The 16,355-nt window shown below is 36.1% G+C and overlaps 1 protein-coding gene and 1 pseudogene across 1 annotated transcript in view; both read left to right on the forward strand.

Annotated features, from left to right (window-relative positions):
- Positions 1-16,355, forward strand: part of DNAH8 (dynein axonemal heavy chain 8) — a 332,081-nt gene that overhangs the window by 14,665 nt on the left and 301,061 nt on the right. Inside the window, exons 7-10 of the mRNA XM_007458310.1 lie at positions 5,858-6,034; positions 8,252-8,365; positions 12,189-12,296; positions 14,670-14,771. Of these exons, the coding sequence (XP_007458372.1) occupies positions 5,858-6,034; positions 8,252-8,365; positions 12,189-12,296; positions 14,670-14,771 (501 nt within the window). The remainder of the gene's footprint in view (positions 1-5,857; positions 6,035-8,251; positions 8,366-12,188; positions 12,297-14,669; positions 14,772-16,355) is intronic.
- The window catches only part of LOC103072854 (dnaJ homolog subfamily C member 2 pseudogene), a 3,795-nt pseudogene continuing 3,306 nt past the window's right edge, over positions 15,867-16,355 (forward strand).

Here is a 16,355-nt window from a genome sequence, read left to right on the forward strand (position 1 = left end):
GATCTTCTTTTATAAAAATGAGCAAGCAAAAGAAATAGCGTAACATAAGGAGATTAGGCAACTTGAAATAAGAAAAGTTGGGGGGAATTCCCTGGTGGTCCAGTGATTAGGACTCTGCACTTCCACATTGGTTGGGGAACTAAGAACTAAGATCCCACAATCCTGTAAGCCGCGCAGCCAAAATAAAAAAAGGAAAATCATGTTGGGCAATTGCAGCAAATGGTCTCCAGTTAAGCAGAATCAGTGCAAGAAATGGGAGACTTCTTTAAAAAATATTACATCTAAAATAAACCTTGACCTCTTGTCATACACAAAAATTAATTCAAGATGGATCATAGACATAAATATGAAAGCTAAAACTAAAAAAAGAGTACATGCAACAACATGGATGAATCTCAAAAACATGTTGAGTGAACGAATCCAGCCTTAAAAAAGTAATGTGAAAAATAGAACAAAAAATATACTTGAATCAGAACATAATGTAGAACTATATTAATATCTTATTAAGATACAAAACCCAGAAGCCATGAAAGGAAAAACCTGACATATATGACTATATAAACAATTTAATGTAAGATCCATATGGCAGAAATCACTGTAAGCAACATTAGAAGATAATTGACCTCTGGGAGAAAATATTATCAGCATATGTAACAGAGTTAGTATCCATAATATGTAAAGAATGTCTATAAATCATTAAGAAATGGGCATTTCAGAGAAAACTTGGCCAAGGATATGAACAGTGTCATTCAAAGAAAGTACGTGGACATATTTGACCTGGGAAAAGAAGGGGACCTAGGAGTGATGTGATGTCTTCAAATATTTGATGGTATTTCGTGTGGACTTAAACTTGTACTGTAATGGCCCTAACAGGCAGAATGAAGAGCAGAGTGTGATGGTTATAAGGAGGGAGATTTTATTAGGATCACTTTCTCACAGAATTCCCCCCCCCCACCCGAAAATGGAATGTTTTGTATCCCCGAAAGTATCCGATTTGAGGTTGGATCATCATCTATGAATAATGTTGTAGCAGGAATTAAACATCAAAAGTGTTGCTTGATTTAGTTAATTTTAAGGTCCATTTTCATTCTTTAATTCAGTGATTCAAATTATATAGACTTTCAGCCACTAAGAAAAGTTTAAATTATGTCTAGTATCCTCTATTTAAGGAGGTGGAGAAACTTACAATAAGATTAGGAAAGAGTTCCATAAACCATGGTTAAAATTAAAAGCATTTCATGGATTAAAGAGAGAAGCTTCATAGGTTTGAAAAATCAACTGTGTATTTTGACTCGTTTGTATTCTTAATTCCATCACGATTGTAGTTATGAAAAGTTATAAGCGTAAAAAAGGTACAGAAAATAAGAAACACCCCTGTAAGTACCACTGAGATTAAACAGATACTAACCATTTGCTATTTTTGCTTCAGATCTCTCATTTTCACCAAATCCTCCAACCCTTTCCTCTCCCTCCCTGTATATTACCACCATTCTGATGTTATTGTCTCCTCCATTCCCCTGAAAGTTTTATACTTTTATTGCATTTGCATTTTTATAAGCTTTATGTTATATATAAATAAATTATATATTTGAAAATACAGAATATATATTTGTGTTTAAAATCTTTACATAAATGGTATACTTTTACAGTTTTTTTTTTACTTATTTAACATTCTCTTTCATCCATGTTGGTACAAGTAAATTTAATTCATTCACTTAACTATTGTCTGGTATTCCTCTATGAGAGAATCCGTTTATTCTGTACATTTCCAGACATTTAGGAGACATTCAAATTATGTCTAGTATCCTCTGTTTTTTTTGTTGTTGTTGTTGTTGCTGTACGCGGGCCTCTCACTGCTGTGGCCTCTCGCGTTGCAGAGCACAGGCTCCGGATGCGCAGGCTCAGCGGCCATGGCTCACGGGCCCAGCCGCTCCGTGGCATGCGGGATCTTCCCGGACTGGGGCATGAACCCGTGTCCCGTGCATCAGCAGGCGGACTCTCAACCACTGCGCCACCAGGGAAGCCCTAGTATCCTCTGTTTAAGGAGGTAGAGAACTCACCTATTCCCTCAGAAAGCAGTTGTTTCTACTTTTTTTCCTGTTACAAACAATAATAATACATCTTCAATGAATATCTTTATTCTGGTCTCGTTTGCACGTGTTCAGGAGTTTCCCAGGGAATGGCTGAGAGAAGTAGTATGGGTTTTTTATTGGGTACCACAAAGCCCTCCAAATAGTGCTTATATTAACTTCTATTTTTTTACAGAAGTAAATGGGAGTTCCCATGTCTTCATATCTTCCGTTACACTTGGGACTGTTGGATTTTTAATGGATGCCAGTATGTTGGATGTGAAATGGTATCTTGATTTATTTTGCATTACCCTGAACACTGTTGAGGCTGTGCATGTTTAATGGCTATTTAGATCTCCTCCTTGTTGAATTGCCTGTTCATATCCTTTACCTAGTTTTCTTTCAGATTGCTTGATGATATCTTAACTGAATTGTTGGAGTTTGAATAATATTTTCCGCCTGTTAATCTTTTGTTGGTCCCCATTGTGTCCTGCATTTTCATTTGGTATTGGTGTCTTTAGTCATGTGGAAGTTTTACATTTTAATGTAAATATCTTAGTTAAAAATGGTAATCCAGCCTCAATTTAGCTACCTCCGGTGACTAGAAGCTTTGTGCTTTTTGTATTTTGGAAACACTTTCCTACTCCAGTGTTGTGAAGATATTCTCCTAAATTATTTATTTATTTTAAATACTGAAATATACAAAAATGAACAACAAATGAATAAAAATAAAATAAACAAATTATTGCAAAATTAACACCTGTGTAACTTTTGCACAAAACATAGAGCATTACCAGCACCTTGCAATCTCCATGCATTTTTCTTCCCAATTTTAACTCCCTTTTCTTCTCCCTAGTGGTAACCATTTCCTTGGCAATTATGATGTTCAGTTCCATGCTTTTCTTTATAGTTTTACCCCCATCTCCTATATTTTCTTTAAATGTTTTACCATTTAGGTTTTTAATCTGTCTGGAATTATTTTTGTGTGTGTATAATGTGAAGTAGGAATCTAATTTTGTCTTTTTCCATATGGTTAGCCAATTGTCTCAGAAGTGTATTTAGTAGTCCATTCTTTACCAGCAAATTTGTAATATCTATCAAGTTTCTAGACCCCTTTATCTATCCCACCTGTCTACTTATTTGTTTTTTGCATTCGTACCATACTGCTTTAATTTATGTTACTTTTTACTAAATCAGCGTTTGGTATGGCAAGTCCCTTTCATTATTTTTCTTCAAAATTGCATTGATTATTTCTGGTTGATTGTTCTTCCAAATTAATTTTAAGACTAGTTTGCTGGGGCTTCCCTGGTGGCGCAGTGGTTGAGAGTCTGCCTGCCGATGCAGTGGACATGGGTTCGTGCCCTGGTGCGGGAAGATCCCACATGCCGCGGAGCGGCTGGGCCCGTGAGCCATGGCCGCTGAGCCTGTGCGTCCGGAGCCTGTGCTCCGCAACAGGAGAGGCCACAACAGTGTGAGGCCCATGTACCACAAAAAAAAAAAAAAAAAAAAGACTAGTTTGCTAAGTATCATGAAAAGAAAACCTTGTTGAGATTTTGACTGGAAATTTCATTGAATGAAATAAATTTCATTTCATTAATTTAGAGAAAATTTCCATCTTTATATTGTTGAATTTTTCCATCCATGAACGTGGTATATTTCTCCACTGATTTAGGCCTTCTTTTGTGTGCTGAAAGTAAGTTTTCTAATTTTCTCCAAAAAGGTCTTGCACATTTTTTGTTAATCTCTAGATATCTTACATTGTTATTATTTGTTATAGCAAATACTATCATTTTAGAAATTACATTTTCAGATTGCTAGATGGCTTGTAAAGAAATGCTACTGATATTTATATATACAGCCCCAAACCTTACTGAATTATTCACTTTTATTAATTGTAAAAGTTTGTCTTTAGATATTCTTGAATTTTTAAAATGTGGCCAACCATTCCCTCCGTGATAATGCCATTATTTTTTAATTTCCAATTCTTATACCTTTTGTTTACTTTCCTTATCTTGTGCTATGATCTCCATGACCCGGTTGAATAGAAATGGGTGGTGATAGTGGCAAAATTGTCTTGTCTTTGGTTTTAAAGTGGTATTTTCTAAAATTTCACCTTTAAGTATGGTGTTATAATCACAGCAAGATCCTTTTTGACCCATCTCCTAGAGAAATGGAAATAAAAACAAAAATAAACAAATGGGACCTAATGAAACTTAGAAGCTTTTTCACAGCAAAGGAAACCATAAACAAGATGGACAGACAATCCTCTGAATGGGAGAAAATATTTGCAAATGAAGCAACTGACAAAGGATTAATCTACAAAATTTACAAGCAGCTTATGCAGCTCAGTATCAAACAACTCAATCCAAAAATGGACAGAAGACCTAAATAGACATTTCTCCCAAGAAGATATACAGATTGCCAACAAACACATGAAAGGATGCTCAACATCACTAATCATTAGAGAAATGCAAATCAAAACTACAGTGAGGTATCACCTCACACTAGTCAGAATGGCCATCATCAAAAAATCTAGAAACAATAAATGCTGGAGAGGGTGTGGAGAAAAGGGAACCCTCTTGCACTGTTGGTGGGAATGTAAATTGATACAGCCACTATGGAGAACAGTATGGAGGTTCCTTACAAAACTAAAAATAGAACTGCCATATGACCCAGCAATCCCACTACTGTGCATATACCCTGAGAAAACCGTAATTCAAAAAGAGTCATGTACCACAATGTTCACTGTAGCTCTGTTTACAGTAGCCAGGGCATGGAAGCAACCTAAGTGTCCATCGACAGATGAATGGATAAAGAAGATGTGATACATATATACAATGGAATATTACTCAGCCATAAAAAGAAACGAAATTGAGTTCTTTGTAGTGAGGTGGATGGACCTAGAGTCTGTCATACAGAGTGAAGTAAGTCAGAAAGAGAAAAACAAATACCGTATGCTAACACATATATGTGGAATCTAAAAAAAAAAAAAGGGTTCTGAAGAACCTACGGGCAGGACAGGAATAAAGACGCAGACATAGAGAATGGCCTTGAGAACACAGGGAGGGGGAAGGGTAAGCTGGGATGAAATGAGAGAGTGGCATGGACTTATATATACACTACCAAATGTAAAATAGCTAGTGGGAAGCAGCCACATAGCACAGGGAGATCAGCTCGGTGCTTTGTGACCACCTAGAGGGATGGGATAGGGAGGGTGGGAGGGAGACACAATCGGGAGGAGATATGGGATATATGTATATGTATAGCTGATTCACTTTGTTATACAGCAGAAACTAACACACCATTGTAAAGCAATTATACTCCCATAAAGATGTTTAAAAAATTATAATATACATATAAAACAAAGTATGTTTGCTGCAGACTTTTGGCAGGTACTAATTATCATGGTAAAGAAATTCTCTTCTAGTCTTAGTTTGCTAAGAGTTCTTAATATTATTCAGTGTTGAATGTTATTTGTACTTTTTTTTCTTTTTTTTTTGCGATACGCGGGCCCCTCACCGCTGCGGCCCCTCCCGCCGCGGAGCACAGGCTCCGGACGCGCAGGCCCAGCGGCCATGGCTCACGCGGCACGCGGGATCCGAACGTGGGATCCTCCCGGACCGGGGCACGAACCCGCGTCCCCCGCATCGGCAGGCGGACTCCCAACCCCTACGCCACCGGGGAAGCCCCTTATTTGTACTTTTAACTTCCTTTGAAAAGGTGCAGATAATGAGGTTCTAAAAGAAGAAAGTAATGTTTCTATACTCTGTGAACTTTTCTGATTGCAGGTACTTATTGAAAGTGTTCAGATGAGAAAAGAAGCTGATGACTCAGGTCCTCTCACTGAACTGGAACACTGGAAACACATGTCAGCCAAATTCAGTTATATCATTGAACAGATTAAAGGGCCAAGTTGTAAGGCTGTTATAAATGTGCTTAATGTTGCACACTCCAAACTCTTAAAGGTAAAAGGCCTTGTATTTTAAAGTTTACTTCAGAGCAACCAACTGGAAAATTACCCTTCTTGAACTGCTCCTTCGCATCATATACTTTGCACCATGTATTTAGAAGTGTTAAAACTTTGAGTAAGGCTTTATCATGTACCATCGTTACTTCCAGAAGAGGAAAAGGAAGTATAGAAATGAAAATTTATTTCTCAATATTTCACACACCAATTTTGACAGTACTACTATGGGGTGATTGCTATTTATTTTTAAATTGTTTTTGAAATTGTAAATCAATAGAGGCTTATTGAATTAGAGGACTATATAGAAAGTCAAAAGCAAAAATGTCCTCTATCTTACATCTCATCCCCACTATTCCATCTCCTTTCCTAGAGGTCATATTTATTAACAGTTTAGCTTGATTCTTTCCAGGTCCTTTTCTGTTTCTTCCTTTAAATATATATATATATATATATGTTTTGTGTTTCTAAATTTTTAAAATTACATGGCATCATACTCTCTTTTTCTTTAACTCCCTGGTCCCCCCAACAGCATATCTTGGAGAGTTATACCTATCAGATCAGGCTATTTCGTTTTCCATAATATTAATGCATCAGGTTTTATTTAATCATTTTCTTGTCTTTAGACAAATTGTTTCCTTTCTTTTTTTCAACAGTCTTGAGATATAATTCACATATTACTCATTTCTGCCATTTAAGGAGCAAAATTCAGTGGTTTTTAGTACATTCACAGAGTTGTGCAACCATCACCACAATCAATTTTAGAACATTTTATCACCTCAGAAAGAAACCCTGTACGCTTTAGCTATACCTCCCATCTCCATCTGTCTCCTTCCCCTCATTCTAGCCCTAAGTAACCACCAATCCACTTTTTACCTCTATAGATTTGCTTGTTTTGGACATTTCATATAAATGGAATCATATAATATGTGGTCTTTTGTTACTGGTTTCTTTCACTTGGCATAATGTTTTCAAGGTTTATCCATGTTGTAGTATATATCAGTAATTATTCCTTTTCACAGCTGAATAATGTTCCATTTGATAGATAACACCACATTTTGTTTATCAGTTTATGGATATTTGCATTATCTCTATTTTTTGGCTATTATGAATAATGCTGCTGTGAACATTCTTGTACACGTTGTTTTCTTTTCTTTTTTTTTTTGCGGTACGCGGGCCTCTCCCTGCCATGGCCTCTCCCGCCGCGGAGCACAGGCTCCGGACGCGCAGGCCCAGCGGCCATGGCTCACGGACCCAGCCGCTCCACGGCATGTGGGATCTTCCCAGACCGGGGCACGAACCTGTGTCCCCTGCATCGGCAGGCAGACTCTCAACCACTGCGCCACCAGGGAAGCCCCTTGTACATGTTCTTGTGTGGACATATGTTGTCATTTTTCTTGTATATACCTGGGAGTGGAATTTCTGGCTTAAATGGTAACTCTGTGTTTAACTTTTTGAGAAAAATGGTTCCTTTTCTATGTGTTCACAAACATTACTACAGTTAAAGCCTCTACATGCCTACAAGCAAGTATTTCCCTAGGGTGTATACTCCACAACTTTGTTAATACTTATTATCAGTTAAAAATTTTTGTTTGCCTGTCCAACATGTGGAAAATGGCTTGTTGTATTTTGCCTTTTCCTTATTAATAATGAAGTTGAGCATCTTTTAAAGTTTATTTGCTATTTGCATTTATTCTCCTGAGAATTGTTTGTTTATATCTTTCCCTCATTCAGAAAGTTTCAGATATTGTTTTGTTCTGATTCTAGTAGTCCTTTATTACTATGGCTATTAATCAATTGTTATATATGGTGGATGAGGCAAACCGCCATCGTCCCTGAGCATCTCTGCACATTATTTCTGGATATGAAAAATACACTTTGCTGATGGGAATATTTTCTTTCCTGAAGACCCAGAATAATGTAATGTCACTTTTCTAACCTAGAAAAGTCACTCCAGGTAGAAGCAGGTCTGGTTTAAGCCAACAGACAGAATGTTAATTACAAACAGAATGAGCCTTCAGTTTTAGTAAGTCACTTAAGGTTTTTATAATAACTTTAAGTCTTAAATAATATAAGAAAAAGATATATCAATCACATTTAAGTATCTACTCTTTTAGTATATGTATGATTAGGGAAGACAGCTTGAATTTCATGATTAAACCTTAGCACAGTGATATATTTGGATGTTTCATAGGACTCTTATACTTTCTTTTCTTAGAATTGGCGTGATTTGGATGCAAGAATCACAGATACAGCAAATGAATCAAAAGATAATGTCAGATATTTGTGCACTCTAGAAAAAGTATGTCAGCCTCTCTATAACTATGATCTAGTAAGTATTCTTTTTAAAGTGTAGTTTAAAAAATTAGCGCATACACTTTGTTATAAAGCAGAAACTAACACACCATTGTAAAGCAATTATACTCCAATAAAGATGTTTAAAAAATAAAATAAAATAAAAATTAGCGCATAAAATCAATTTAATATGTGTGTATTGGGAAAAACATATTGCAGAAAAGTTATTTAAAAGATATCTTTTCCTATTGTATATCTGTAATGAATTATAAACTATATTTGTTATTTTAACCTACATTTAAATATATAGCATTATCATAACTATGACCTGATTTGTGAATTGAGCAAGACAATATATTAGTTATTCATTGCTTCATAACAAATTACCCCAGAACCGAGTGGCTTAAAACAATAAGCATTTATTATATCACAGTTTTTGTAGGTCAGGAATTCAGGGATGGCATAGCTGAGTACCTTTGCTTCAGGGTCTCTCATGAGGCTGCAGTCAAGCTGCTGTCTTGGGATGTGGTCTCTTCTGAAGGGGAGGCTGACTGGGGAGGGTCCACTTCTATTGCACACCACATGGGCCTTTGCACAGGACAACTCGCTTCCCCTAGAGTGAGTGACCCAGGAGTGAGCAAGAGAAAGTGCCCAACTAGCATTACGCTGGTACCAAAGCCAGATACGAACACCTCAAGAAAATAAAATTACAGGTCAATATTCCTGATGAATATAGATGCAGAAATTCTCAACAAAACAGTGGCAAACCAAATTCCACGGCACATTAAAAGGATCACACACTAAGATCAAGGGGGATTTATTCCTGGGATGCAAAGATGGTTCAACATATGCAAACGGATAAATGTGATACACCACATTAATAGAATGAAAGATAAAAATCATATGATTATTTCAATAGATGCAGAAAAAACATTTGACAAAATACAACACCCTTTCATGATAAAAGCTCTCAATAGAGTATAGAAGGAATGTACCTCAACATAATAAAAGAATACATATCCTTTAAAAATTGTAAAAATAAAATAAACATGCAAAAAAGAGAATGTATATGAATATTATAACATCTCTGTACTTTTTAAAATATATTTAAAGCTTTTCACTATAAAAAGTAAACTTGGGGGCTTCCCTGGTGGCGCAGTGGTTGGGAGTCCGCCTGAACTTACGTGCGATGGAATATCACTGAGCAATGAAATCAATATCATCAGGCCCGTAGCAGCATAATGAGTGGATTTAGGTACGATGATTCTAAGTGAAATAAGTCATAGAGAAAAAGAAACATAAAAAAAAAAAAAAAAAAAAAAAAAAGTAAACTTGGAAGAAAGATATGCTTTTTGCTGTTACCAAGACCTGTAAATTTTAAGGTATACTAATTTCAACTTCTTGATTCAAAAGACTTATTTAAATTCATATAATCTTCAAATCTTTTGGTTTTAGTTCTTTTCATCCTAGTATTTTTTCCATCCTAGTAATTTAAAAAACTTGGTTCAATTCCTCTAGCGATGCATGTACTTTATTATTATTGTTATCTTGAGCTTTTTACATTCTCTGATGCAGGAATGTTTCTAACATTTTCTTTTGAAATTAGAGAAGTACTGTTAGTATTAAGTCTTATTATTTCTTCCCCCTCATATACCAACTGTTTCTGTAGATTCAAAAATTCTTTTTTTCTCATTTTCTTTATTCTCCTTAAAATAAACCAGAAGCTGCTGTTTAGTTTGTAACTGTCAGTTGAGCAGGAAAAATGTAGAGGACTCATGCTTCCATTTCTTGTTGATAAAATTTTATGAATTTTGTGTTTCATTTTATCATCTTGGTATTGTGCTGTTGGCATATCGACTAATATATTTTATGCATAAAATGTGCGAACACTATGTATAGATAAGAACTGTGCACTCAAGGAGCTACTGTTATAAATAATGATGTTGAAAATTCAGATGAAGGGTATTTCCCCGGTGGGCCCATTGAATACTACTGTCCCCAGGCCTTTTTCATTCTTTGTAGAGTTGCCTTATTGAGGGTGGAGGGGACTCCTTCTAGGCATATTTGTATTAGAATCTTTTTGGTCGACAGATAACACATATAATATGAATTCTGACATACAGGGTTAACTACAAAGTGACGATACTAATTTCCATAAGCCACGTAAAATTGATTTCATTATGTCATGGTTACACCTCATAACTAGGACATACAGTACACTCAAAAGTAGTTGTTCTTCCTGGCTTATTTAGTCCACCACTATTAAAAAATCTTTTTATATATTTTAAATTGTCCTAGCAATTAAAAGTCTAGCTCCTTGAGGGTGGGAAGGCCATTGACCTTCTGTTGTTCTTCCATAGTGATTTATGATTTACATCAAGGTTAAAAGCAGGATCTCAAAATCTCAGGCACATAGCTGTGGTTATGCTACAGCTCTAGGACCTTGGACAAGGTACTTAACTTCTATACATCTCTATTTTCTCATTTGCAAAATGGGAATAATCATAACACTTTATTTTATAGATTCTAAGACTTTTCTTTCACATTTTAACATCTCTGTATTCAGAGCACAACTTAGTCAGTCACGTTTTATGAATCATTGTGAACGTGACTTGACACCATCTGAGATTATTAGTTCTTTCCTTGCAGGGGAAGGAAAGAACTAATGTTTGTTTTGTTTTTGGTACCATGGGTGTGAATTCAGACTACAGTGAGTGAGCACCAGCTTGTGGAACAAATTCTCAGGATAGTTTATTTTCCATCCCTTCCCCAAGGAGCAGGATTGAGACAGGTAGGCTTTATTCCTGTCTTTTTCTCCATGGCTTGTTAATTTCATGCATAGTTTGGTGGCTTAGTTTTTTGTAGGAGTTAGACTCCCCTTCTTCAGTAGAATGTAAAGCAGTGGCACAGTCTTTCAGTCAGTGATGTTTTAGATCTGATGAAATCAGACCTGCCTTAAATGGTCATTGTTGGGACTTCCCTGGTGGTGCAGTGGATAAGACTCCACGCACCCAATGCAGGGGGCTGGGGTTCGATGCCTGGTCAGGGAATTAGATCCCACATGCATGCTGCAACTGAGAGTTCGCATGCTGCAACTAAGACCCAGTGCAACCAAATAAGTAAATAAATATTTTAAAAAATGGTCATTGTCAACATAAATTAAGATAATATGTGAAGCTCTTCACCTAGTGCCTGGCGCATAGTAATCATTCAATATACATTAGCAATAGTTTGATATCTCGGATGCACTTGCTCTGATTTGCTCTATGCTGTTCTACTTATTTCACTTCTTTGTGTGTGTCGTTTCCACCCTGCCTTGATCTCCTCCAGGATCATTTCTTTATATTTGGAATTCTCCAGTATTCTCAGAACTTCGTGGTACTTAGTAGGTTTGCTGAAAGGTGAATTGAGTTGAATAATGAGGAAATGAGTTCTAGTCTGATCTCTGTTTCTAATTAGCTTTCTGGCCATACGTTAGTCACTTTACCCTTTAAGATATCAGCTTCTTCATCCTTAAAAAGAGCAAGTTGAGCTATTAATACTTAAAATCACTTTCACCTCCAAAATTTTATCTTTAAATAAAATTTTAAGTTTACATGTACAGAAAATTTGCAGTGATAGTACAGAGTTCTTTCCATCTAATTTCTCCTGTTAACATCTTGCATGACCTTGGTACATTTGTCAAAACTCATGTCCTCTCTCTGTTTCAGTATCCAGTCAAGGATACCACATTGCTTTTAGTAAAATTTGACTTTTAAGATGAAAATGTTACACTGTTTTATGTATGTTTAGAGTTTTGAATATTATGGGATAGGGGTTATTAAAAATATAAATGTATGCTTAATATATTTCAATTTTAGGTTTCCATGGCACATGGAATACAAAATTTGATAAATTCCATCAAAATGATTCACAGTGTGTCAAGGTATTATAATACTTCGGAGAGAATGACCTCATTGTTTATCAAGGTAAGTTTCCAAGGGAAGAAATCACATTGTAACCCTGTGAAAAAGTTAACAGTGCTTTCCCTCTGAGCCAGGGAAGGGAATTGGGAACTTCGGGTGCCTCTCAGAGGTCTGGATTTTCATACTTCGTGGAAAAGAAAAGAAAGGCATGCCTGGGGTCAGTTGTACTTAATTGAAGGGGGACCTTTCTGCTTGTCAGAGGTAAACCCCCAGGTTTTTTTGTTTAAAAGTAACTGATGATTTTCTAATTTATTTGTGCCAAATAGTTTTGCATAAGAGCTAAGAATTGTGCCTAGGCTGTGACAAGAAACAAAGAAGGACTCTACATAATGATCAAGGGAAAAATAATGCTTCTTTAGCTACTCCCACCCACATTGTGGTTTATGTAAAATCTTCCCATTTAGTGCCATATAATTAATTATTTTAAATAATTGGAAAAATCATCCAAGAAACACAGGAGTAGAATTTACTTATAAATGATTCAAGCAGAACGTAACAGTCACATTTCAACTTTCTTTTAGATCAAAGATAGATTTAATCATTGTCTATGTCCCAAGCAAGGCAAGAACCTTAGTAGGATTCTTCCCTGTCACGTGTCTTCCTCCTTGCTACATGTTCCACATTGAGATTTCTAGTTCCATATTATTGTTACTGTGTTTTCAGTGTACGAATCAACAAGTGATCAGACTAAAATCTAAGTATTGCTAGCATTTTTGGTCACCTCTGTTTTGTGATTTCCACATCTTCCTCTGCCTTGGATTTATTATTTCTTTTGCTGAAAAAAATTCTTCAGTAGTTCTGTGGTGAACCCCCTGAATTCCTGCGTGTCTGAAAATCACTTCATTTTGTCTTACCACTCAAATGTTAGCTTGAGATTCTTAAGTTCAATATAATTTTTTCCTGGAACTGTAAAGATACTGTTGTATACTATCTACAATTGTTGATAGGAAATTTGATGCTAATCTGATTTTTTTTCCTTTGTGGGAAACCTATTTTATTCTCCCAGGAAGCTTTTAGGATTTTTTCTTCATTCTTGAACTTCTAAAATTTCAAAGTGATGTGGTTCTTTTTACCTTTATCTTGTTCTATACTTGCTGGGTTGTTTCATTCCCAAGACTTTCCTCTCTCTTCATTCCTGGGAAGTTTTCCTGTGTACCTCTGATTATTTCTTATCCACCTATTCAATTTATTCTCTCCCCTTGAATCTAAAATCCATGTTCTTTAACTTTTTCTTTCTTTTTTGGTCCATCTTTTTCCTTTGACCTTTCAGCTCACTCATTGACTGTTCATTTATGTCCCAATTGCTGGTCGGTGCATCAAAAAAAATTCAATTTCCGAGTTCTTTTCTTTCATGATGTAAAAATCCTCTCATATCTTTCTTATAAACTTAGTTAATAAAAGATACTTTAAAAGATTTTACATATATCTTTTCTGTATTTTCTCTCTTTGTTGAGTTTAATGCTTCTGTTACCATGTTTGTTTTCTTCAGTTGCTTGGTGCTTCTTGGTTGTCTGCCCATCTTTGCGTTTGAGACTGCTGATTTGCCTCCCTGTTCTGTTTATTTTGTCTGTCTCTTGTGAGTAAGGAGCATAACTTACTGTTTGGAGGGGAGTGGGAATAGCTTTTTCTCTGATATGTCCTCCTGGGAGTGCAGTAGCTACCTGGGCCACACTTCTCGAAGACCGTGGTCCACACTCATACCTTTGTCTTTTCAGCATATGTCGCTGTTGCCTGCTGTACAAGTTGCTCTAAATTCGGTGTTCAGGGTTACAACTGAGGGTTACCTCACATTGTCTCCCATCTTGAAAAATTTCCATAACTGTTCTACCTTCAAGTAACCTTCTCCAGAACCGGGTTCTGGCTTTCTCTAGTCCTTTTTTTTTTTTTTTTTTCTCTGTAGATTTGGTACTGTGTGCTTTCCATATTTTAGGAATTCTCCAAAATTTCTGTGTGTCAGCCTGCCATCTTGGTTTAACTTCCAGACCATTTAAATGGCTGTCTTGCTTTTTTTGTTCCCTCTTTATTTTGGGGGATGTGAGAGGTGGTTAACTTAATATTTAGTTTGCATGTTGAAGGATGGAGAAGAATCACAGTTGGACTGGATCAAGACCTAATTAGAGGAGAACTAGACAAAGAGAAAATATAGTTGACTTTGAAATTGATGGCCTCAGTGACGTAGACTTAAATACAGTAGGTAAATGTGACTTTGGGTTTTCTTTGTTTTACCTGGAATGTATATTTCTTTGTTTTTTATATTCTATAATTAATTCATTCCATAAGGTTTCTATTTATCATATTTTTATGCTTGTGATTTAAAAAACTTAAATTTTATTTCTTTCTCTACCTATAGTTATTTTGGACTTATATTTATTTTAGGTAACAAATCAAATGGTGACAGCATGTAAAGCATATATTACTGATGGGGGAACTAACCATGTATGGGATCAGGAAATACCAGTTGTACTAAAGAAAATTCAGGTTTGTATAAGTATTTTTATTTTCATAAAGTAAAGCTTTTGCCATCTGGCCCAATTTTGCTTACTTTTTTCATTGACAAAACATGTTAACTTTGAAAAAACATTGTACAGAGTAGCATGAGCATATAAAAAGAACTTCATTAAAATTATCTACTTCCCTTTATGCTTAGTGCTCCTGTTAGGGCATAATTTAATCCTCATCTGGTCCATGGCTGCCTGTATCAGACACCTCGCATGTGCCGTTTCATATGCTCTGGCCCCCATCTTTTACTCCAGCCCCTGTTAATTTCATTTTCTTGCCTTTTTGCATTGGTTAGGATTGCCATGCTTCCTTAAATAGACCTGGTAATAGTTGGCATCTGATTCTGATCTTCTTTTGGAAGAAAATGCTTCTAACATTTCCACATTTAGTTTGATGCTTTAATACATCATTGATTAGATTCAAGGAAGTTTTATTCCTAGTTTTAGTACTAGGGGATATTATTAAAAGTTATGAATGGGTTTTGAAAAAATTTTTCAGCACATATTTTTTGAGGAGCTTATAAGATTTTTCTCCTCAATCTATTAATGTTATAGATGACATTTTTAGGTTTTCTAAAATGAAACTATTCTAATATCCCTAGGATAAACTCGACTTAGTCATGGTGTAATTATCTTTTTAAAAACATTCTTAAATTCACTTTGCTACAATTTTCTTTAGGGCTTTTTGCAACTATATTTATGAGAGAGATAGCCTGTAATTTTTCCTTTCTCATAGTGTCCTTGTTAGTGTTTCTGGCACTAAGGTCTCAGAATGAGTACGACTGGAGGAGGGGAAGGAAGTACTCCCCTCTTTTCTAGCCTCTAGAAGAGTTTGTAGAAAATCAAAGCGATCTGTTATTTTGAAAGTCTGAAAGAAATGGCCATACCAGCAAGTCTCCATCTGGAAGTGGTTATTGGCTTTCTTCATGTGCTGGTTCCTGGGCTTTGTAGAGCCTAGGTGGGAGGCTGGGAATGTTGCGGTAGAGCAAGAATGGATGCTCAGTGCCCTCCACCTAGGACGTGAACTGCTGTGCTTGCAGGGTTGGCCCTGAGCACTCTCATCACCACTCTCTGACCTCTGGAACTGGAGGATAAGAAAGAGTTGCCAGAGGAAACAGAAGATGAGGAATTGCAGTTAGGATAGCTTCTCTTCCTAAAAACACTTGATCTCAACGACTGGAAGAATCAGAATCATTTTGCACCTCTTGGATTTGTTCATGTATAATACAAAGTTATGCAGAGAGAGACCAAAGCAGCACATAAAGCAGTGGTTCTAAACAATACCAAAAGCAGCTGGTGAATCAGTTAAAGAAGGAGATAATGACAACTTCACTTGCATAACTAAAACTTGTGAAATGTCTGAGTCAGTGAAAAGAGGAGAAATTAACAGTGTAGATCTTACTTTTGATAACTCAGTTCCTTAGAAAAGTGAAGCAAAGGACAATTTCTTCTAAGTGTTTTCCCAAGTGTTTGAAATGCATTACAGGTGGTAAAAAAGAAAAAGTTCCTAAACTTGGTGATAAGAATTCATCATTTGACGATGCAGAGGCATTTTATTCCTGCT

Source organism: Lipotes vexillifer, unplaced genomic scaffold (genome assembly GCF_000442215.2).
Source record: "Lipotes vexillifer unplaced genomic scaffold, Lipotes_vexillifer_v1.1 scaffold4, whole genome shotgun sequence".
In the NCBI taxonomy this organism is placed as follows: domain Eukaryota; kingdom Metazoa; phylum Chordata; class Mammalia; order Artiodactyla; family Lipotidae; genus Lipotes; species Lipotes vexillifer.